Below are 24447 nucleotides of genomic sequence, written 5' to 3'. Positions count from 1 at the left end.
TCTTTAAAACGCAAAGTTTTGGGCGCTCAAGGCGCTGAAACGTCAAGAACCGACGCAGTTGCTTAAGGTGTCCGTTATTGTATTTTAGCAAAAAACAGCTCAGACTGTTTCAAGTACGAGCCCTGTGTGAACGCCCCCTTGGGTTGAGAGCGAAGGCTTTATAACGGTTTGATAAAAGGCGGCAGACGCTTTCTGACAGCGCTGTGTTTAGGAGGCGTATCATTACTCTCAGTCATGAGGTTTCGCCACTCGGGAGTGTTTTTAATCAACCAAGGGGCTCAACAGCTTTAAGAAGAAGAAAGAAGCCTTTGGATAAACTTTTCACTCTATTTGGATCCTCAGACCGTTACACTGAACGGTTACGACCAGCTCTGACGCACGTCGAATTAGTTAAAGGGGACGTTTTTGTTTTTTCTTGGGGGACTGCTCAAGAGGATGCGTTTGGTTTAAAGGACTCCAGTTTGTCCATGTTTTTTCTCAGATATGTGCGCTTTTAAAGAGCGCATTGGATTCCTGAGGTGCGCGTTGGTGGACGCTTCTCTGCGCAACAGCGCGACGTGATCCTCCGAGGGATCATGCGGGTATCAAACGCACATTCCCAATTGTATGTCTCTTGACTCTGCCCAGGAATATTTGTGCAGAAGTGGGAATGCTTTTTCGTGTTATCTGGACGCTCCGCCGGAGGTGTTGCACGGGTCCCCTTCTGCTGCTGGGGATTGCGCTGGGGCTGTTTTACCACACATTGACTATTGACAGGGACAGCACGGAGTTCAAGTCCAGTCATCGGGACCACAGAAACAAATCAGTGGCGTTTGATTATAAACAACTACTTAAGAACACGGAGAGGCTCATATCTCTTCTAGAAGCCTCACAGACTGATAGCTTTGTAAGTATGACTCTTTCATTAGTTTGAAAACTGCTTTATTTTGCCAGCTGTCTCGTGGAAAAAATAAAATAAGAATATATATTACTTGAATATTATTTTGCATTAACATAGACATAGTAAAAATATTCTATGCATTATATTTATATTTTATATATATATATATATATATATATATATATATATATATATATATATATATATATATATATATATATATATATATATATATATATAAGCTAATAATTCAACATTATCAGAGAAACTCTTATCTCCTCTTTAAGCATCACAGACTGATGGTTTTATAAATATGACACTTTCTTATGTTTGAAAACGACTTTATTTTGTCAGTTGTATTTTGCAGTTAAAAATACAAGTTGAATAAAGTTATATGTTTAATAATATAATGTAATATTTTCCATATTTTTGTATTATTTTACATAGAAATAATATTTTTTTTTTATTATGCTTTATATTTATGCTATAGTTTAATACAAATTTTTATCATTTATTAAATATATTTAGGTAAATTTGTAATTTAATAATAACCTGATACTAATAAATAGTCATCTAAAAAGCTGACATAATTATAAAATAGAAGCATCATGTTACAAGTTTTGTAACCTAACACACACACATATATATATTATAAATACATATTTTTACATTTAATTAAAACAATTTATATAAAATCCTTTTTTTCATGATAACCATAAATTAATAATAACCAAACAGTGATTTTACTCATTAGTTACATTTATTTTTTATATCCATAACATTATTTTATTATTGCTGTAGCCTTTGTTTAAAAACTATGGATAGGCCTAGTTCCATAATTTGCAGCAAGGCTTGCCTTGGGATTTTTGTCTTCCCCGTTAAGCATGAAACCCCTGGTTAAAGATAGCCAGTCCCTTTGTTTATTTATGATTGGTGTCTTTATGGGGGTATTTTAGGTAGAAACTCTAGGCTGGAAATCCATTGGTTTAAGAGACCACATGGAGGAGGAGTTATTTATGAGCGCACACATGCTTTCGTTAGAGTGCTGGGATGATTGACATCAGCAGGGAAGTGTTATGTCAGTATAGAATTGTCGGATTAAAGGGGAGATGCCATTCGTAATGACGGCTGTCATGCTAGATGCCTAGCCATAGATTTATTTATGACTTTTTTTCAAGAGGGTGTGGGGCATGAGAGAGAGATCTCTCTTAGATGAAAATACTGTCCACATTTACAGTTCCAAAACATAACTTTTTCTTCTGTGTGAAGCATAAGGACATTTTAGGCACAGTGTAAGCCTTAGTCAGCAATCACTTTATTCTTTGGAATAAAAGTGAATGCTGACTGGGGCTAATATTGTGCCAAAAATGTCCTTTTGTGTTGCTTGGAAAAAAGAAAGTCATACAGGTAAACGTGAGGGTGAGTAAATCATGCTAGAATTTTCAGGTGAACTATTCCTTTAAGAAGAAAAACAAAGGGATACAAATCTGAAAAACGAGACAGAATCAGAATTGACGTTCAATGGCCAAACATCATTTTCTCATCCTCCTGCCATCCCAGATGCATATGACTTTATTTCTTCTGCTGAACACAAACAAAGTTTTTTAGAAGAATATTTCAGCTCTGGACGTCCATACAATGCAATTGAATGGTGACCAAAACTTTGGAGCTCCAAAAAGCACAAAGGCAGTATAAAAGTAATCCATAAGACTCCAAAGTGATTCTGAATCGATCCAATCGGTTTTGAGTAGGTAAAGAGAGTCATAAAAATTTGGGATGGCATGTGGGTAAATAAATGATGAGAGAATATTCCTTTTTAGGTGAACTATCCCTTTAATAGGATCATGACTTGGTGGTTTGTACCAAAGAACACAAAAAATATGCCATATAACACACAAAATAAATGTATTGCAATACAAAAGTACATAATACACAGTATACAAATGAACGTGTGTGTGTATATATATATATATATATATATATATAGACATGGTTGTGGCGGTGTGCCTCTGATAATTCTACACTAACTAAAAGCTGCCACATCTGAAGTGGAAGTCGTGTTTACATCCATTGTTGTCAGAAAGAACAGGAAACATGGACGACACCAGGTTTACTCATTCATATTTCTTGAGGGACATTTATTTTGACACCATAATACCTATCAATCAGTTAGCTTGCTGAAGATAATGGAATTTCTGTCAAATTCAAGCTATTTTCACAGTGTAAAAATGTATAATATGCATAGAATGGTTGCTGATATACATAAATGACAATGACCAAAACGGCAAGCGCTAACAATTAGCTGTATTTAGAAAAAGTCTTTCATTCACTACAGTAACAGTACTCTCCTCCGCCATGTTGAAAGATTAGGACCTCCTCCCATCTCGGCAAATCTGGTATCATCTAGAATTCCGAGTTTCCCACTTGAACTTCCGATTTCCCTGGGTCATTCATGTGCTCGGAACTCGTAATTACGATAATTCAGAGTCCACTTAAATGGTACAAAACTCAGAGCAGGAAGAGTACACTGACAACCATGACAGCTGTCCCCAATCAGCTGTTAGTGCACCGTGCTTGAGTGTGTGTTCACTCGGATAGAGTTATCACGTTTTATGTAACAAAGTATGACAAAATTAGTGTGGCAGGCATTTAGTAATTTGCTTGAAGTTACCTCAGTGTTAAATTAATAGTTCACCCAAAAATACAACTTCTGTCATCATTTACTCACCCTCATGTCTTTCGAAACTTGTTTGAGTTTCTTCCGAGGTTCATAAAAGGAGTTAATTATAGCAGAATATCCAATCTGCTTTATTTCATACAATAAAAATTAATGTTGGCCAAGTCTGTCCAGTGAGATTCGCAGGGCAAGGTTTTGAGCACGTAACTTACATTTCAGTTGGTTCCTTAAAGCTATCATCTGGCAGTTTTTGGTGCTTTTTGTCCTTTTTTGAGCTTGAAAGGCCCTTGTCACCATCAACTTTCATTGTTTGAATGAGCGCAACTCGAACATTCTGCTGTTCTTTTGTGTTTTATTGAAAAAGAAAGTCATATGTGGTTTGGAACGACATTGAGTAAATGATGACAGAATTGTCATTTTGCATTTGTATTTGTTTGCTGTTTGTAAGTTATTTTTCCACTCCACAACAGCAAAAGTGAACAGTATAATCACCATAATGTTTCTTTGGTGGATTACCTTAATGTAGTATTGCATAATGTACGTATATTCATAACATTCAAGTTAAGAAAGAGAAGCTATGTGTATTGTGAATAGGTAAGATTTCCCACCCCGCAGACCAATGCCGTTTCGTTGCCCCAGGAGACCAATGGGAGAAGCTAATTCATGTTAACGAAGTCACTTCTCTGGACTGGAGTCTGTCTGGTGCTGATCCAGAATGGGTCAATTCCATTATTTCCCAGTGCCACACACACACACACACACACACACACACACACACACACACACACACACACACACACACACACACACATAAATAATGTGAACAACTGCAGTGACTGCCAATGTGTTAGTTTAAGATGAACCTCACTATGCAGTGCTTAGACATTACACTTTATCTGCCTGTCCTGTAATATCACATACGAATCTCACAGAATCTATATTGAATTGTGGCAGCATACAAGCCATTTCTTGAAGGATATTAGCACCTGCCCACCCACCAAATGTGGATAGAAATCGGCTCTAACTAGCCAATTTGGCGGGTGACATTTTCAGGGGTTTTCCTGCATTGAAATTTCTATGAATGTTGGGCCACAGAAGTATATTCAATTATATTCATTTTGCGTTCAGTGTTTATAAGCTCTAAATAAATTGTTCTCATTTGAAACACATGCAAGTCTTTTGCACGGCGTGACTGAAGTCTGGTTTTGGAGTGTGGCATGAGCCACAGACCCACTTGCGTGACTGAACCGCTCTGCGCTATCCTATCACTGGAGCACGTGCATCAAATTTTCTTCTCTCATTATCCACACATTATCATTATGCTCGCTCAAGAGATAGGATAGCGCAGAGCTGATCACATGCTGGATTCAACCAGGCTTCCCTTGATATTATGGCACAGATCACAAAACAATATGCAACCCATTAGAAATTTTACATAGATTGTTCTATATTATAGTGCTTTGAAGAAAATTAAACAACTGAAATTACTAGATAGCCTCGACATTGAACGGCACCAGGCCAGGCAATCATTATATGAATGATATCTATACTATGACATACAGAATAAAAGACAAACCTTTGCTGTCGCAATGCTATCAGGAGACAGGGTACCCTGCTGTCTTTCACATGCTATTCACACTTAAGTCTATATTAGGCCTGTGGTTTGGATGGTCAACTGCACTCCATTACTTCTAGGGCTCAATGCTTGCTAAATAGACTCTGTGTAAGTGTGCATTTTAGTTCAGTTCAAGTAGGCTGAGAGTTTATTGTCTGCTGTTTTGACTGAGTGGGGAGAGGACAAGTACAGTAGGTCAGCAAGCAACGTGAACTTGTTTCGTACACTAAGCGGCACATTCTTATGGAGGGTCTAGATGTGGCAGAGAGGCATGTTTGGTATGTTATGAGTTTGATGTGGTTTGCGTCGAAAAAGTCTCTATTTAGACGTGGTCACTCTGTGTGTTTTTCTGATTGGATAGCTGTGTAAATGCTCTCCAAGATGCATTTGAAACGTAGAGCAACCCGATCACTCAAACCACCATGCAGGCCACAAACATAAACTTTACTACTCCTAAATGGAACTACGTCAGCATCCAGAAGTTTGGGAGCCAACTGACGACAAAAAAGAAAGAAAAAAATAGTCAAAATGAACAAGCGTCTCATGCTTTTAGTTTTTAAAAAACATCAAGTGCACCAAAATTTCACTGCTTAGGATTAGAACCTCTAAAGCGTACAGCATGTGAATAGTTTATCAGATTTATTTCCATTTGTGGAGACACATTTATGCGGCCAGGGGTAAATGGAATGTGCATATCCAGTTGGATAGCAATATGATCGATTAAGGCACATTAAATGTTGAAGTGTAAAAAGGCCCAGACAGAAGAGTATTTTTATATATGGGTGCCTCTCAACAGCCATGATTAACCTTTGAACCTTATACGTGGAGCCAGTGGTAACAGAACCTCTCATCCAGAGTGGCACACAGAGAGAGAAAGAGGTATTTGTGGAGGGGGAGGAAGAGAGAAAAAAGAAAAACAAGGAGAAGAAGTTTGTGGAGGAAAAGCTTGAATAAAATGTTGAGTCAATGCCAATTGCTTGGCCAAGTAAACTATTCACTTTGCATAGACAAGTAGGGTTTGACAAGTAGGGTCTCTGCTGAATACTAACAGAACCCACATTTTGTTGTCCTCCCCCCTCCTCCTCTCCACATCTCAAGCGTTTTTTGAAGTAAACGACTTGTTCGGTTAACCTGACCCAGATGTGCCTTGAGGTAAAACATTGTGTCTGGATTACAGGATTTTATTAATTTTTTTTAGAAGAATGAAAAATGACTTTTACTACAGTTTCTTAGATTTTTCCAAAATGATGATAGAAAGTTCAGCACAAGTGTGCTGCGCATATAGCCTATGTTACAATGGCTTTCAACACCGCTCACCCAGTCAGATTTTTGGAAGTATCCATTTGATCTTTTTCGGAATTCTCTGTACTTTGTTTTCAGTGGTAAACAAATACATGCTACAGTTAATTCTAAGTATACAATTGCCCGTGTTACGCTTAAGGTTAATTTTCAAAATGCCATTCCTCTGACCCATGTGAACACAGAAATTGACTTTAATAATTATGGCAATTATGTATGGCCTTCCTTTTTAGATCACTGACGTTAGTAACCAAAGCAGGGTTTATGAGATGGTAATGGCCTTTTGGCAATCCCATGTTTTTTGTTTTGATTTCTTTTTGAACATAGACCATAGTAAAACCATGTTTTTGGACATATACCATAATTCCACCATATTTTTGGACATGGACCATGTTTATGCTTTTTTTTTTTCTTCTACATTTAACATGTTACCATTGTAAAGTGATGGCATTAGATGTAAATACCCAGGTACTTTTATTTATTCCATGGTACTAAATGATAACCATATTCATGTTCAAATAGTGTTTACATGGTACTGGAGTTTCAAAGGATGGTGCTTCAAAGAATACCATGGCATTACCATAGTACAGTATTGTGCAAAAGGTTTAGGCATTTGTGAAAAATGTTGCATAGTGAGGATGTCTTCAAAAATAATGCCATAAATAGTTTTCATTTATCAATTCATCAAAACAGCTTACAAAGTCCAGTAAACATAATACAAGCTAAATCAGTGTTTGGTGTGATCACCTTTGCCTTCTAAACAGCACCAATTCTTCTAGAAACACCTGGACACAATTTTTCTTGATTGTTAATAGATAGGATGTTCCAAACTTCTTGGCGAATTCAGCAAAGTTCTTCAATCTTTTTTAGGATGTCTCAACTGATTCAGTCTCTTCTTGTAATCTCAGACTGAGTCAATGTTTAGTGGTGGGCTCTTAGGGGGCCATGCCATCTTTTGCAGGGCTCCCGGTTCTTCTATTCTTTGCAAAAGTTTGGGAGTCTAAAGTTATATTTCATATATTGATACACTAAAGCTGAAGATAGAAATAACCATCTTAAGACAAATTTTTTTGTAAACATCTTATGTGCCTAAGAGTTTTGCACAGTACTGGGTATATATATATATATATATATATATATATATATACAGATTTCTGCAGAATTGAGACATCTGTCATTCATAAAAGTTCTATGCATTCCCCACTTCCTTGTATGGTTGTTTATTAAACATTTTGGCTAATTGTATGATGCTTTCAGCTACCAACAATTGTTATACTCACAGTTCCATTTAACACAGTTCACTATGTTTAAATCCCTTCTGCAGAATTCTGATGAATATTTTCTCAAAATGTGTGCAGAAAATGTGAACAAATCTGCAGATTCTCTCTGGGTCAAGTCATGACCCTTTGTGTACAGTGTCAGGAGGTTGTCCTTTAAAGATAGTAGCATTATTTTTAGTCTGAACACTTTGGTGTTTAGTTACCCACATACCAAAACACAGTCATCGCTGTCTCACATACACATCCGCGATCCCTAAAAAATAAGGTTTGTCAAGTTTGATTTCACACATTTGTTTTTTAGACTAAAGTTGTTCAGTATGTCTGGCTCCCACCTGTTTTTAAACAAACTAGCTGTTCATAGTTTTACACTCATCAGTAAAAGGGAAAACAATGCTTTATTTCAGCTTTGATGAAATCACATTTCCATAGATCCCTGCACGCATCGCAGACTAAATTAATATTTATATGCGTATTACTATTCAGTTTATATGCCTTGGGAATTAAAGGAAAATTTCACTGAAGGGATTTAATGTTTTCTCTGTATAGCTGATTTAATTTCAGACCTTATTAAAGTTAATGTATCATTTTCACTTTCAGCTCTTTCGAGTTATATATGTTTCTCTCTCTCTCTCTCTCTCTCCCTCCATTTCCCACTCTCTCATTGAGATGTTTCTTTTTGGTTGTTATTGCTTGCTTTAAGCGCTGGCCTGTTAATGAAAACAATGATGTTTGTGTCTTGGGCCACAGACACACAGAGCGAAATGAATGCAGTCCAGTAATTGCATGTTTTAGATTAGCGTCTGTTGCCTGAGGTCTCCAAGAGGGGCAAGAGCGAGCGAGCAGACGAGAGGAGGAGCGACAGACTGGGGGATAGGGGGAAAAAATGGAATAAGGATAGAAATATGGATGGAATAAGTTGAATGAACATGGAAAAAACATTTAGGCGAAAGGAAAAGTAGAACAGTTGGTGGGTGGTTGCCAAGGCATTGCTATGCATTTGCTTGGGTGTTCTGGGTGGTTTCTAGGTCTGACCCTCAAGTCTCTATGATATTCTGGTCTCTAGATATGACCCAGGATCCTCCTTATTTCATAGTAAGGTTATTTTTTTCCAGGAATAAAAGAGAGAATTATAAGGCATAGCGATATACTTTAGGCATTTAGGACCCTTTTATTAATGTGGCTGAACTTCCAGATGGAAATATTTACAGGCAGGGATGAGTTGAACCTTGGAGGAAAGAGAGAGATGGTAATCGAGAACATTAGGAAAGCAGAAAAGATGGACACAAATGGAGAGTAACAAAAAGGAAATAGTTGCATCCATGCTGAAGGAGAGGAAAATGCTCCCCTCCCTTCCTCAATGCTGAAGCTTTTCCCAAGTAACTTGGAGTTGCTACGATCCTGTTATGCAACAAATAATTAGATGACTATGAGATTTGTTTAGGAGCGTTGGTCAGGGAATCGTTATCCTGAGAATCTAGAATGATTTTAATAAGACTATTTTTGTCTTATTTAGTCTTGCCAAACCTTCCCTTTGTGCTCATGTATGTTAACCATTACCTAAAACTGAGAGCATGTCCAGGCGTCTCAAGTCTGCTTTGATCTAATCCTTATCTCAGAGGAAACACTGTTCACCCTTCCTCCCTACCTGGCGGCCCACATTACTATGCTAGACTGCATCGTAGATACTTCTGCTGTCTTTCTGATTAGCCCCTGGTGTTGTGATCCTCACATGTGACAGCTATAGTTCTGGCTTTCTTTGGAGGATTTCTATCTTATAAATCCAATTATATTAGTGGGGCTGGCTGTGACTCATACCTGTTTTGTTTTCTTCAAAATGATACATCAAATTGTGCAGCTTCTTGAGGAGAGGTGTGCTATTGTGTTTCAAAGAAAAAATACTTACATTTTTTACCTAGTGGATGATAAAATTGGTGAAAAAAATATCATTCAACTTTATTGAAGATTGCAAGCCATATCTTGAGACAAGTGTAACTTTTAAACTAGGCCAGTGAGTAACATCCCAGCAACCATCTTACAGTGCCCTAACAACCACCCAGAACACCCTAGGAACCTAAATAACAGCATAGCAATTGCTTGGCAACCCACCCACAACATTTTTTCAGGGGTAAACACCACTCAGATTTTCTTCAGAAAATGTAAAAATCTAGTTGCTAAAAGTAATCGAGCTCTTTTCTTCTTGTTCTTTCTTTTTCGTAACCATTTTTTAGGTGCAACATTCTAAATGCAGCTGTGCAGGAAAAGCCATTATTCTAACAGGCCAACATGCTCCGACAGACACGGAGGTTCAGTTGTATCAGAGAGTTCTACAGCAGCAGGGGTATCGTGTGGATCAGGCTCGCTACGCTGAAACCAGCACCATTCTTAGACTGAACAGACGAGGTGAGAGAGGGGCATCCAGTCCTGTAATGTGTAGACACACACATGCATGCTTTAAAATGTATAGGCTGAAGATTGGCTATGTTTGGCCTTAAATACAGTACTATCATGCTACTTTTTTCACAGTAGGCAGTAGGCCTATGTATCGCAGTATACACATTTTCTGTATGCCAGGAATATCTGGATGTTCCACACTATGGGAAAATGTATCCCAAATGCATGACCAACTTGACCTTCCATTTTCACTATGATGATTGAACCAAAAAGCAATGTGTACTTGTGGTTTAGGAGTTAATTTAGACCCTAGCTCTGCTTCATGGTCACAGCTGGGGTCCTAAAACCATCCTCCCCTCCTCCTTCAGGTCATGAATGGGCACAGAGAGGTCATTGAAATGAAGGCCTCTCCTGTAAACTGCACGATAGCTTCTGTAACGTCGTTCTCCTACATAGAACCTATTGATTCAGTGTTATTCCATTTCTAAACTAGCATTACGCAATCTTATCACTACAAAATGAGGTAGTTAAATGTGATTTTGAGCTCAATGCCTAAATAATAGGCTGAACAATACATTTTTCAATAGTTATTTTGATTCATTTTGTTGAACACATTTGCTGAATGAGGATGTGATGACATCATTGTAGATGGATGAATGTAAGCAAAATACGTTTTTGAGAGAATGCACCATATATCAAAAACAAGTATATGCTTGCATGTGTGTTGTGTGAGCATCCAAACAGGTGTTTTCTATGCCAATAAGGGTAAAGACAGGTTGTCAACAGCTGTCTGTCTTGATGGATGGGCAGGCCTGCCAACCACACGCTGTCCAGATCTAAACCTTTATGAGGTCATCAGGGCAATAACTCCACCCCCAAAAACTTTACCAGAGAAACTGTCCTACACACACACACAGGCACATACACAGATGCTGAGAATGCTAGAGGCATCAGTGAGTTTCCCAGTGCATTCCATTTCTAGAACATTAAAAGATTGCATAAAATTATCACAATAAACAAGTTAAAGGTGCACACAGTAATTCTAATCCAATTCACTTTTTGTCAAATTCTGAAAATATCTCCTTATATTCTGCTAGCTGTCCATTGTTGTGGGTGGGCTGGAAAAAGATCTAGTATTTGTACACTGTCCTGACTCTGTAAATGGGAGAAAAAACAAAGTGGATCGGACCGATCCACACAACACTATTCCAGCCAATCAGCAACAGGGGGTGGTTCTTGCATGTGCACAGGATGGGGGGTGGGGGCAGATCTGGTTGATGCAAGCTTATTATTTTAACTCTGCATTTGGGTCCTGAGCCTCTCTGATTTCTGACACCTTATTGTAAAGTGTTTACCATAATCCTTTAATGTTAACATATGCAACTTTGAATGTTAGAAATGTGATAGTATACTGTATGTTCAAATTAACATTAAAAGAATAATAAATTATTTAAAAGTATTGTTTGTTATTGGTTCATGTTAACTAATGTAGTTAACTAATGTTAACACATTGTAAAGTGTTACAATGTTTTTTAAATTCTAAAAATATGAGTTTTTCGTGTAGGTTTAGTTTGAGAAAATCCCTCCATTATATAAAAACAAACATGTGTAGTTTTGGGGACAAATGTGTCCCCAGAATTGAGCAAAATCTGACTAAACACCCTTTTTGGGGAAATTTGGGGGATGTCCTCCATCCATCCATCGTCAACCGCTTATCCTGTGTACAGGGTCGCAGGGGGCTGGAGCCTATCCCAGCTAACATTGGGCGAAAGGCAGGGGACACCCTGGACAGGTCGCCAGTCCATCGCAGGGGGGATGTCCTCATTTGGAATAATTATAAATAGTTTAAATACATTTTTTTTTTTATTCTAAAAATACCAAAAATGTTTCTTTTAAAGGAAGGGTAAGTCTATAGTAATTAGCTTTAAAGAAAAACAATAGAAGTCTATGGTGAGTTCCCATTTAGATAAGTGTGAGGGGTTTTGATCAGCACAGACAGTAATTTAGATACTTGCTCAGCTATGGGCTGTTTGGTATGCAGCAGTCATTGGCAGTAATGTCTGTTGACCAGATTTTGGTACTAGCTGCATGGAAACTTCACAGGAAACTATGGGAAAACTCTGATGCAGACATAAAACAATTAAAATGCATAAAATGTATAATAAATTATGAAATGTTGATAGAATTTTTTGGAATAAAGACTGAGCTGAATTAATCATGTTACTATTAGGAGAATGCAAGGGTTCGTATCCCATGACTCCCTTTAGGCTATAAACAGTATTTCCTGTCATTTGGGCTGGAACGGCACACAGGCACAAATGTTTGGACTTTGTGCCAAATACACACCAGCCCATTTCCTTAAGCGATGCTGACTACCACAATAACTACCAGATGTGTGTTTGCCCCCACTTTTCCCCTCTCCCTGTCTCCCTTTCCCTCTCTCTCTCGTAAAGTATTTAAAAAGCTTTATTGGCACAACAAAAAAAATTTTCATTTTCCAAAGCAATAATAAACATCACGCACACATAAATACATACACAGCTTAATGTGATTTACTCAAGAAGGACATATTCCTAGAGCAATAACAGCCTTGTTTGTTCTGGAAGAAGGTTTCAATCAACCAATGAGATTTTAGGTTTAGGTTTAGTGTTAGGTCTGGGGTTAGGTTGATTCAAAACCCCAAGTATAAACGCATAACTTATCCCACACCGCTTGTGTGATGGACACAAATGATACCTGAAATCGTGCTGCTGTTTATTTTATTTTTATAGGCACTTTGACTTACGATTTTCACCAGGCACATAATAAAATGGGTGACAAATCCCACAGACTTGTATTAAAGGAGGGACCTGAGCCATATTGAGGCACCATAAAGTCATAGTGAATTTTAGCTATTTTGACTTGGACCAGTAAGCAACCACCCAGAACACATAAGCATTGTAGCAGCAATGTTTTTCAGATGTATTGATGTATAATCAGAGCGTGAGGTGAAGAAGTGCAGTTCTGTTTATACCTGATTTTTGTGTAGTAAGAACAAAAGCTTTTGTCTTTTGGTAGTCAGATCTGTTGCCCTCTTACTCAAAAGACTGATGAGTATTTTTGCACTATTAACATTAATAGCATTTCTGGTCAGTTAATCAAGGCAGCATAAAATTGCCTTTTAAGGGCATTTGACAGCTTTCCTGTAATCCTACATGTATATGACCGTATACAACCCTTCACACAGCTTAATAGATCTTGGTGGACAGACTATAGAGTGGATTTCTAGATGGCTGATTGGGCCTCTAAACTCTAGAGTTCTAGAGTATGTGGTATTGAAGCAACACTCATAAATCATGAGTTCATGCATGTTTGCATTCTGAGAGGTGGGGTGGGGAGTTACATGTCTTTGATGTCTTGATCAAAACCATGAATATCTCTCCTTTTAGCTTTTTTTTTTATTTGCTTTGTATGGCTCTGGTTTAAAGAATGCAAAGTATAGATGAAGGCAATCTTTTCAATGAAAAGGATCTTCCTGGCTGTACTTTTAGTCGCCAAAGCATTACGTAATCCACTTTTGTTCTAATTTTTAGGTCTATAAAACAGGATCGCAACTACTGGTCTACAGGTCTTTATTTTAAGATTTTTTTTTTCTCATTTTAAAAACATCTAGACAGCCTGAAGGTAGTTCTCGGATTGATCTGCATACTGAATTGTGATTGGTCTTTTCATTTTAGCATCTATTAAAATAGCTCTGATGCAGATTTTCATTTACACAGAACCAAAGCCTACAACATAAGCTCACCTAAAATTTTAACGCTTTTATTTCCTGCCTTGCAAGCACTGATCTTTTCTTCAGAAAATGCTAATATAGTTTCTCCTCCTCTCTCTAAATATATTTTCTCTTACAGATGGAAGAGACTGGTCTGTCTTGGTATGTTTAAAGGGCTCTGAAAAAAGCTGCCTGCGAAAAATCAACTATGCGCATCCGTACCACCACCAGAGGGTAAGACCACCCACTCCTCTGCTGTCTAAACTCAGATCCAGTGCTACTGAAGAGATTCCTTTTTATGATACAAAGTACTCATTGGAAAAAATGTGGTGTATTATATATCTTTAGAAATGAAAAATGAAAAATAACACAAATGCTTATCCAGGTGCTTCTTGTTAGAAATAAGATCTGGTCAAGAGATTTGGAGGGAGAATTTTTTTTTCTAGAAGCCGGCCTCACTAAAGAAGCACTTTACACCGTTTCAACATTCCAACATCCTTCAAGTGATGGATCATGCAAAAGTAAAACTTCCATCATTACAACGCACATGTTGTTCCAAATATGACTTTCTTATGTAGGGCAGAATGTTAGGGACTGACAACTTCAGTCACCATTCACTTTCAGATCGGTACTTTCCAGCAGGTATACATGTGAATAGGACCGCAGTTGGCCTCTGCGTTATGGACATGTACCGAAAAACAGAAGTGCCATGCAATATGAATTTAACCTGGAAGTTGAATGCAACACAAAGCACAGACGAAGAAGAGAAATAACATCAACACATGTGCATTTCATATAGAAGTGATCATCCCTATGCCCTATTCCCTTCAAAGACTTTGCCATCCACTGTTTGAGTTTTGGATGGTTGAAAGGTGTGGGGTCAAAAACAATGTTGTATTTGTAACTCACCTTTTAAGTAACTTTTATAAAAATTCAGTTTGAAGTGATCTTACAGCGTAGCTATTATGATTGTTCTCCCTTCTTCCTCCCTTCCCCTTTGCAGTAGCATCAAATGTCTTTCTTTATAAAAAAAAAAAAAACAACTATAAAAATGTTTGATTATCTAACATGGACTATTTTCACAAATTCCATCATGAAATACAATAAAAGAGGGCATTAGCATTAGCGTCATGAATGCAGAAGGTAAACATTACAAATGACACATTTTATATGGCATATATTTTACTATCTTTTACTTATCTAATGTGGATTCCATTCGTTGAATGTGTCAGAAAGCATTATTTTTACTGAATATGCAGTTTGGAGCAAATGACAGGTTTAGAGACAGAACTGTTTCAAGCGTTCAGACAACTAACCTATTAAATACCAGCGATCACTTGGAAAATATAGACAAACCATATATTTTCTTAATGGTCTATTTATTCACAACATCTCTCCTCAGTCTAAATGTGATTATTACACATTATACTAAGTTTATAAGGATGAAAGTGAAGCTGAGCAGAGCAATCCAGGAGCAAATGGCTTCGTCTTCTGCCTTCGGACATCACCATAGGAACAACGGTTAATGTGCAGTTTGATCTGCACATGGCTGTTAAGTTTTCCATGCTGTTGTGCCTGTTGTGAGTGTCTCACTGTTGACAAGCTAGTTAGCTGACTTCTTCGACATGCTACTATGACTCAAAAGGTCAACCGGAAAACACCTGTGTTACTTCCTCAGCTGACGTCCTTTCTTCGCTTGTTCGATTGCGCATAATGCCAAAGAAATGAAGACTGTATCTCGACAACGCAAAAACCTGCGGTAGTTCGATTTTACAGTAACTGCCTATGTAAACGTACTCATTATATGGAAAAAAAGATGTAATGATTGTGAATGGTGATGGTGGCAAACATTATGCCTTACATCTCCATTTGTGTTACAAGAAATAAAGAAAGTCAAAAAAGGTTGGAACAACACGAGGGCGAGGAAATGATGACAGAATTTACAATTTTGTGTGAACTGAAAATTGAAGAATCTCTAAAAGCTAAATACTCACCCGTAAGAACCAAAGCAGTGCTGGTATTTTACTTACAATTAATCTTAAACCTGTATTTAGTAATGCTCATATAATGACTAGATTTGCCCTTAAATATCCCAGCTGTTGTTAGTCTCCAGAGCCAGTTCTGGGTGTCATCCAACCTCAGTTGCTACTTTCTGTCTCAGCATTATTCTTTCACATGTCTGTCTCAGAATTACTGAAGGACATGTGTTTATATGTTTTTAAAACTATAAGTCATGGTGGTCTTGTATGAACTGACTTTGGATCCTTCCGGGGGGTCGAATCTCTTTCCAGGTTAACATTATTCCAGCATTTTTCGGAGCGTTTCTGGACATGGGCGGAGTCTGCCGGTTTTTGACGGACAGTAAGTTATCAGGTGAGCAGTGCCACCAGGAATGTTCCAGTTATTTCCTTTGCATAGTTAGATGTGTTATTGTTGTAGATACAGCTATTTTAACTAAATTTTTTACAGCCACAACATGAAAAGACCCAAAAAGTTAACCCAAAATGAACATTCTCTCATCATGTCTTTCCAAACTCGTAGGGCTTTCAATCTCCTGTGGAAATTGAAAGGAGATGTTTAGCAGAATGTTCTGCTGTTTTCCATACAATATAAGCATACAGTTATTAATTAAGCTCCAAAAGGGGGAAAAAGCATCATAAATGCATATTAGAATGCTGCATGATAGACTTCACACATCTTCTAAAGCCATACAATAGATTTGTGTGAAGAACAGACCAAAATGTAAATCACTAATGTTTGAAAATCGACCCTCCCCCTCTACCCTACCTGCCCATATTTACAAGCTGCGCCTGCTAGAGGCGCTACTACAACAATGGCCTACTTTAATTTCCTTTCACACAAATCATGAGTAAAATGGCAGTTCATATATATATATATTATTAAATCAGTTAATAAAAACTTACTTTTTGCCCTGTTCCTCACACAATCCTGTCTTATGACATCTACAAACTCTTACTATAGTGCTTGACATGTAAGGTGATACATTATAATGTTTACATTACATTATCAACTACATTTACAAGTTTGTTCCAATGTGATCAAATTGCACGGTACGCGTCCTGACGAGCACGCGAGGAGACACTTGAGCCGAAAGTGTCAAAGAAGCACCACAAATTTACGTGGTTACTTTAGCAATTACATTTTTTCATGTTTCATTTGCTTTTTAGGACACTATCAGTTAGGTTTAAGTTTAATATTTATGATAGCGAGGTAGGTTTTTCTTTTATTTAAAACTCGATAGATCATTAACCTTAAAAACCTCATCTGTTTGGAAGATAATGTAACTCTCTTTTAATGTCACTCAGTGGACAGTTCACCTCAAACTGCGATATGTGGAATGAACCAAGTAAGATATTTTTGCAAAAATGTCACCACAGCCAATTATTGTCATGAGATCAGGCTAGCGCTTTCAGTTAAACATACCACGTGAAGAAGTGTCACGTCAAACGTCATTGTTTGTGTGGGACGCTCTTCTCCAGTCAGGTGTGTGTTTGACAGTCTCGTGAATGGAGTGTTTTTGGATTGTCTCTATAATTAGGTCAGTGCCAAGGGTGATATTTACTTATGATATTTAATAAGTTAAATGCACATCGTAAATGCCATTTATTTATTTTGAAGAGTATCACTTATATATATTTAACGTATTCTTTGCTTTATGAGTATTTAAGCATTTTTCTTGTATTATAAACATATTTGTTTTTCTCCATTATTTCCTTTTTGACAAATAATAGCCTATTCTGTTATATTCCTAATAAACAGCACCATATTTTACACTTTTATTCAGACATGGTCTGTGATAATCCCATGTTTTTGACACATGTGTCATAGTAAAACCATGGTATTTTTTTTTAAGTATCTCGGAGTACTTTGACAGTATCATGAAATATGTATAAAATCATTCAGTGCAATGGTATTACTCTGGTAAAAGTCTTTTTCTTTTCTTTTCTTTTCTTTTTTTGTTTTGTTATAGGGCTCTAATCACTCTCTTCACTTCTCTCATCTCTGCACTCTCACTTTATCATTTTATCTCTGCTGCTTCCATTCTGGCCTTGTCACCATGGTTTTGAATGGGGAGCCAACATGTCCTAAAATTGGTAATACCATGGTATTTTTCTGAAAGCGATTAGTCTAGTAGTTTAAACAAAAACCAAACTGGCTTTTCCTGAATCAGACAGCACCTTCAGTTAATGGCAATATTCTATAAAAGATATATTTAAATAAAGCTGTCTACACTGCAGGTGTGCCATGTGATGTCAGAAATGCAGTAGAAATCGAGTATTAATATGTTAATGAACTTACAACACAATACACAGAGTGGACATTTGACCTAAACTGTGTTGGTTTGCATTTATAGTTCTGTTTTGGTGTATCTGGATCGTTTTATGAGTGCACAGCCAACATGCTAACTGTATGTTTCATAAATAAACAAAAGCAATGCAAGCAATGCCATTTCTGGATTCAAAAGTATTTATTACATTATTGTAGCATCAAAAGTTCAAAGCATGTAAACATGTTTAGTTACATATTATGTATTATTCATGTTGCTTGCATTGCAGGCAGAAAATAAATGAGGAAATTACTGAATGCTTGCTATTGAGTCGCTTATATAATATTACATAAACATGTTTCGGCATACTTTTGACATTCTGTATACTTAATAACTACTAACCTCAATGACACAAAATTGGTGTTGTTTTAAAGACTTTACAATGCATACAGGCAATACAACCAACTCTTACCAGGTGCTTTTTAATTTGCTGACAAATTAGAAGTGTTCCTTTCCATAACTTATGAAATATGATTATTTACTCGACACAAACTGTCAAACATATGGTCAAATCATTGTGCCGATCTAAAAGTTTGCTAGTAGAAAACAACATATTATCAAGCAATGGCCTGGAGAAAAAGCTTTTAGAGTTCATATGCTCTAAACGGTTATCTTCTGTCATGTTTCGCTTGTAATTTCATGAAACAAAATGGAATAAAAAACAGCTGATGCTCCGTGACGCCACTTCGACATTTTTGCTCCCTCAAAGGGCACTGCTGCGGGAGCATACGCCACTCAAAAGCCTGTTCCATCAATGCGAGAAAATGAATGGGCCCTTCCACAAGGCAAAGGGCACATCCATACAATAATTCAGTGTTCCCTTCAGAGTTCCCACTTCAAGGGCTCTGCACTTTGGAGTGAGTAGGGCATAGGGAGGATCACTTGTGATTAGAAACACAACACCTGCTGCTGTGAGACCGCTCTACTTAAAAAAGAAGCCTTTGTCTTCAGCTCTGAAACAATATTGTCTTTCCTGTTGGCCTGACGCCTACAGTAACATGGCCGATGGAGTCCTGGCGTTTGGGGTTTGGTTTGAAAAGGTTGTGTCCTCTTCATAACACATACACATTTAAAATGGATCGTCTGTGACTAGGTTGAATGTAAACTCAACATAACTCACGTGCTTGGGCAAGGTGTGACTGGAACTTTGGAGGTACTAATGTTTTTCCACCAATTGTTGTGTTAGGTTAAGTTTAAATTGTGTAGATCAGAGAAGAGCGTGATATGTCTACTGTAGTTATGTTTGTGCTCATTAAGGATTGTACGAGAGTTTTGCTGTGTGGTATCATCCTCTGTGTGCCCAGGAAAAAAAGATACAGTTCATTTGATAAAAATGGACCTTGACCTTTTGGGGCTATTTGGGCATGTTGTCACACTATATGGGGTATGATGTCACAATTGAAACCTCCCATTAAACTATGCAGGACCAAATTTGCTCAAAATTAAATTATTAACTAAATATTTAAGTAAATCATTAAATATATAATGCAATCTGTCATTGAGTGACATGCTGATAACTGTTACCCTGAAAATGAAAAAAGACACAAAGGCTTAAATGTAAATTGATGCAAACTGGTGCTAAAATGAAACACAAGGGACAATTGTTGATTTATTTTGTGATGTGTATAATGTTTTATTATTTCATTATATATTTAATGATGTATTTATATATTTATTGAATGATTTAATTTGAAGCAGTTTGTCCCTCCATATTAAACAACCATACATCAAATCAAATGTAAAATATTTGTTTTGACTAACAAATATAGCCATTAATAAATTGTATACATTCACAACATTTAAAGCACATGTGACAACTTACCATAAAAATAAATGTGACAACTTACCCTGTCACCGCACACATAACTTGATCTGTGTGTGTGTGTGTGTGTGTGTGCGCGCGCGCGCGCGCGTGTGTGTGTGTGTTTGTAATTAAACACTTTTATGTAAACTCATAGACCTGGAAACTTACATTAAAGGATCGACCGAGCCATATTTAGGGACCAGAATATCATAGAGACTCATGGATGGGCATTTTCGGCCAGTAAGCAACCACCTACACACCACACAGATTATCCTAGCAACTGCACAGCAATGCACTAAACAACATTCAGTACACCCTAGCAACCTCGTAGTGATGTCTATTTTTGGGTTAGGAATTTTTCAAATTTAATAAAGTCATTTATCTTAAAGTCATCTTCATGAACTTCTAATAACATTTTGAGAACATCCCCCAAATTAATTTTATTTCTACCTTCTAGGGACACTTTTTTATTATTATAATGATTTTTTTTTTGCAATTTTGTCCCAGTAAAAAAAAAAAAAAAAAAAACACTTAAATGTGATGTAACCCTTCCCATACATTACATAATGAGAAATGTATCCCGACAAGTGTCTGGAGGTCTTTGTGGAAAGTATTGAAGTAGATCTGGCCATGCTGTCAGGCTGCAGCTTCTGTTCCAGATGTCTGGAGCATGTGCTATGTGTCCTCCTCACTGAGAAAATAAATGTGCCTGAACTCTGACTCTCTTCTCTCCTCTCTTTCATCTCAGGAGTCACATTATCCATCCTCCCATCTGCCTGCACTCCTGGAACCCTGTACAACACTGAAGATGAACGATCAGTCATGCAACATCTGTGAGAATCAGGCAATCAAACATGAATATTATAATTTAGTTTTACGTGTGCTAAGAGGTTTTCTTCCATTTTTGATATGATTGTACAGGATGCAGCCTATCATACACAGCTATTCAGAAAATCACAGCCTGAATGCCACTGTGAATGTATACATCCTGGTTACCTCGGCAAGCCCTTTAACAGCTTTTGTCCACCACACAGCCTTGGTCAGAACCCACCTGGACAAAAATAGTTATGCCACTGAGGTAAGAAAACAGCTTTTTTCATGAAGTGACAGAGAGCTATTTAGTGAGTGTACTACCAAAAAAAAAAAAAAAATATATATATATATTCGCTGTCCTTGTCTGCATATTGCGGCACCGTTTTATGGTCCATTCTGAGAAGGGATTTGAGTTGATTTATGTTAGCGATCATAGCCCAAAGTTTGGTGGTATACACCCAATCTGTTATTGTTTGTGTTAGCCCAACGCATAAACATATTGATAAAGCACTGCATTACTACAAGTTATTGCTCTATTCTTTATGACAACTCCAATAACATCGACAAACATTTCACATATTTCAAAAAAATTGACATTGGAGACCTAGAAGCTGCGCTGAGCGTAACTTACACAACACACACAAATACTTATTAAGCATGCTAAAAAACCCATAAAAGCAACAATTATTAATAATACTTACAGGTTGTGATTCGGAGGAGGAAGCTGATCCAAATAAACTTGGTACTGAACCTTCCTTCAGGATCAACCGGCTCGCGAATCCACACTTGAAAGCATTCATGTTCGTAAAGCAATCGTCATTAAAATGACGCGAACACAGCACAAGGTTCGGGCTATACTTGTGTGGTATAGTTGTAAATATAAACTCTAGTCACTGATTCTTCACATGCTCGTCCCTGGGCAGTGAAAAAAAGGTCGCTTTTGATACGCACTTCAGAACACAGCGTCTTGTTGTCGACATGATGTTTTCAAGTTTTCCCTGGTGTCTGCGCGCGCAATGAGTGGGCGCGCCAATTTGATAATTTTTTGTCTTGACGTCACAACGAAAAGGAAAATGACTCATTGGAAAAACGATTCATTAAATTGACTCTGAGTCGACTCCTACTTTTGAGAGACAATGAGAGACTTTTTTTACGGTGAACTTTCATACATAAAACTTTGCAGGATGTTTTTGTTCACTTAAATCTATGTTACACACTACATGAAAGGTAATTTTCAAAATTCAAGAATTTTTTTAATTGTCCATTGAGCTTAACTTGTATTGAAACCATAATATTCCTTTAAGATTATATATCAAAATCTTGTAAAATGTATGCTTAAAACAAGAAAATATGCTAAGGAATCTACATTTAAGCCAAATTATATAAGAACAATTATTTGTTACAATCTTTGCAGTGTGAGAGCTGTACAATATTTATACAGTTCAAATTAAATATAATATCTCCATCTCATGGTCTCAATACTCAAATCCATTTAGGAATAATCATAATAGACCTTTTAGCTATTCTGACAAGCATCTAATTGTTTAAATCGGATCACCACTCATTTGTAAAATGAGATTTCTGCCATCTTCATATTGTAGTTTATCGATGATTAAGGCTTGGTTTAGCATTTTTTCTCCATGTGATGTTTATTAGGCCTCTGCATCTTTGAAACGCTGCTCCCATTGTAATATAATGCTGTGTTTTTCATTTAGTGTTTTGTGTGTGTGCAATGCCAGATTACTTTAGAGACTTCAGTCAGTGTCTTGTCAACAGCTGGAAGGCACGTGCAAATCTAATAAGAGACAGAGCATGTTTACTGTGTTTGTAGGGTTGATAAAAAAGCTCTGACAAATAAGATCACTATATAGTGTGCATAAAACTGCACATGCCTCAGTTGTATGAAACATTTTGCACCTTGAACAGCTTGTGTGTGAGAGAGAGAGCGAGAGACAGAGAGAGAGAGAGAGAGAGAGAGATTTGTCCCAAGCAGTCAGCTAAACATGATAAATCTTGAGATTTTGTGAGGTCCTCATTTGAAATAAATACATAATATATATATATATATTGCAAATTTATGTCACTGTGGGAACACAATGCTGATGGAATCATGACAGCATGTCACTGGCTCTCACACAACTGTTATTATACTGCTGTCTACTGACAAAACTGTGTCATTACACCTCAGACTCATTCACTTCCTCGCTGTCTGTCATGCTGCTCATTGTGCAATGGAAAGGGTTCACATGATGCAATAATGTGCATTTGATTATGGTATGTGTACAACCAACTTACAGAGTTAACATACCAAATGCTTCTTTATTTATTTATATTTAATTATTATTATTTTTAATGAATCTTCTTTCAACCATCAATTCTCTGTGTCAAGCCATATTAATGTTTCTGCTGATCTGGAATGAAATGTCATATTTATCAATAGTATTCTCATTGTTTTTGCATGGTCCATAGTATGTGTATATACAAATTTGTATAGTAGACATTTAGCTTTCACTTTATAACCTTTACAATTAGTTAAAACTTGTGAGGTAGCATGTATTAATTTAAGGTTATCCATTAGCGGTCACCCTTGTGTCCTTGAGAAGAGCACTCCAGGTTGCTCCAGGGAGTTTTGTAACTTTAGGTAAGAGCATCTGCTAAATCAGGGTTTTAAAACTTTTTGATGACCCCCTTCTTTAGAAATAAAGGCTTCTATATATTTTAATGTGTATGTGTATATATATACACTGTTTGAGAAATATAGTAAGCATTACATTACAAAGATTTGTTACCAATTGTTTTTCAAGTAATATAATATTCCTTTTATTGTCATTGTACTAAAATCAAAACAGATTTTTACACAAAATTATTTGCTAATTTGTATTTTAATTTCTTGCTTTTAAAAGCTATCGCTGTCAATAGAATAAAATAATGAATCTATTGAATAAAACAGAATTAAAAACAGAATAAAAGCAGAATAAAACTGTTATAATAATTTAAATTCAGTATATGTGTTTTTTTTATTATTATTAAATTAAAGCTAGACCATTAATATCTTAATTTTAACTTTGAAAGGCCTAAAAATACATATTGCAAAATAAAAATGTTCTTGTCTCAAACTTTCCCACTGACCCCCTATAGCAGCCCCTTGCGACCCCCTGAGGGTCCCCAGATCCCAGTTTGAAAACCCCTGCGCTAAATGAGCCTGCTATTGTCAACAAGTCTCAGTGTGAGTTGTGTCTTCATCTAGTGGTGATTTGAGATACAAAAGTCCCTTATTAATGTGGTAATTTAGTTTTTTTCCTATGTGCTTTTCCAGTCTTTTACACACATGAGACAGGAGTATATATTGCTGTAAACCAATTATGTACAGATGTATTGTCACAGGAGCTCAGAGCTTTCACTCTTATGTCTAAAGGAATTGTTCACCCAAAAATTCTCACCCTCATGTTCCTCCAAACCTGTATGACTTTCTTCACAAGAAAACCTAATTACACAGTCATTTGAACCACAACATAAAACCAAAGTAAAAGTAATCAGTATGACTTGTGCATTATATTCCAAGTCTTCTGAAGCCATACAATAATTTCGT

General features: G+C 36.8%; 1 protein-coding gene across 1 annotated transcript in view; it reads left to right on the top strand.

Moving 5' to 3' along the window:
* Nucleotides 1-161: 161 nt before the first annotated feature.
* Nucleotides 162-24447, top strand: part of LOC127637547 (cadherin-like and PC-esterase domain-containing protein 1) — a 56733-nt gene continuing 32447 nt past the window's right edge. The window contains exons 1-6 of the mRNA XM_052118649.1: nucleotides 162-886; nucleotides 9980-10151; nucleotides 14033-14127; nucleotides 16185-16266; nucleotides 20794-20878; nucleotides 20967-21123. Of these exons, the coding sequence (XP_051974609.1) occupies nucleotides 650-886; nucleotides 9980-10151; nucleotides 14033-14127; nucleotides 16185-16266; nucleotides 20794-20878; nucleotides 20967-21123 (828 nt within the window). The 5' untranslated portion in view covers nucleotides 162-649. The remainder of the gene's footprint in view (nucleotides 887-9979; nucleotides 10152-14032; nucleotides 14128-16184; nucleotides 16267-20793; nucleotides 20879-20966; nucleotides 21124-24447) is intronic.

The sequence above is a fragment of the Xyrauchen texanus genome, chromosome 45 (assembly GCF_025860055.1).
Source record: "Xyrauchen texanus isolate HMW12.3.18 chromosome 45, RBS_HiC_50CHRs, whole genome shotgun sequence".
Taxonomy (NCBI): Eukaryota; Metazoa; Chordata; class Actinopteri; order Cypriniformes; family Catostomidae; genus Xyrauchen; species Xyrauchen texanus.
Note: the sequence above shows the minus strand (reverse complement) of the source record. Positions and strands in the feature narration are given on the sequence as shown.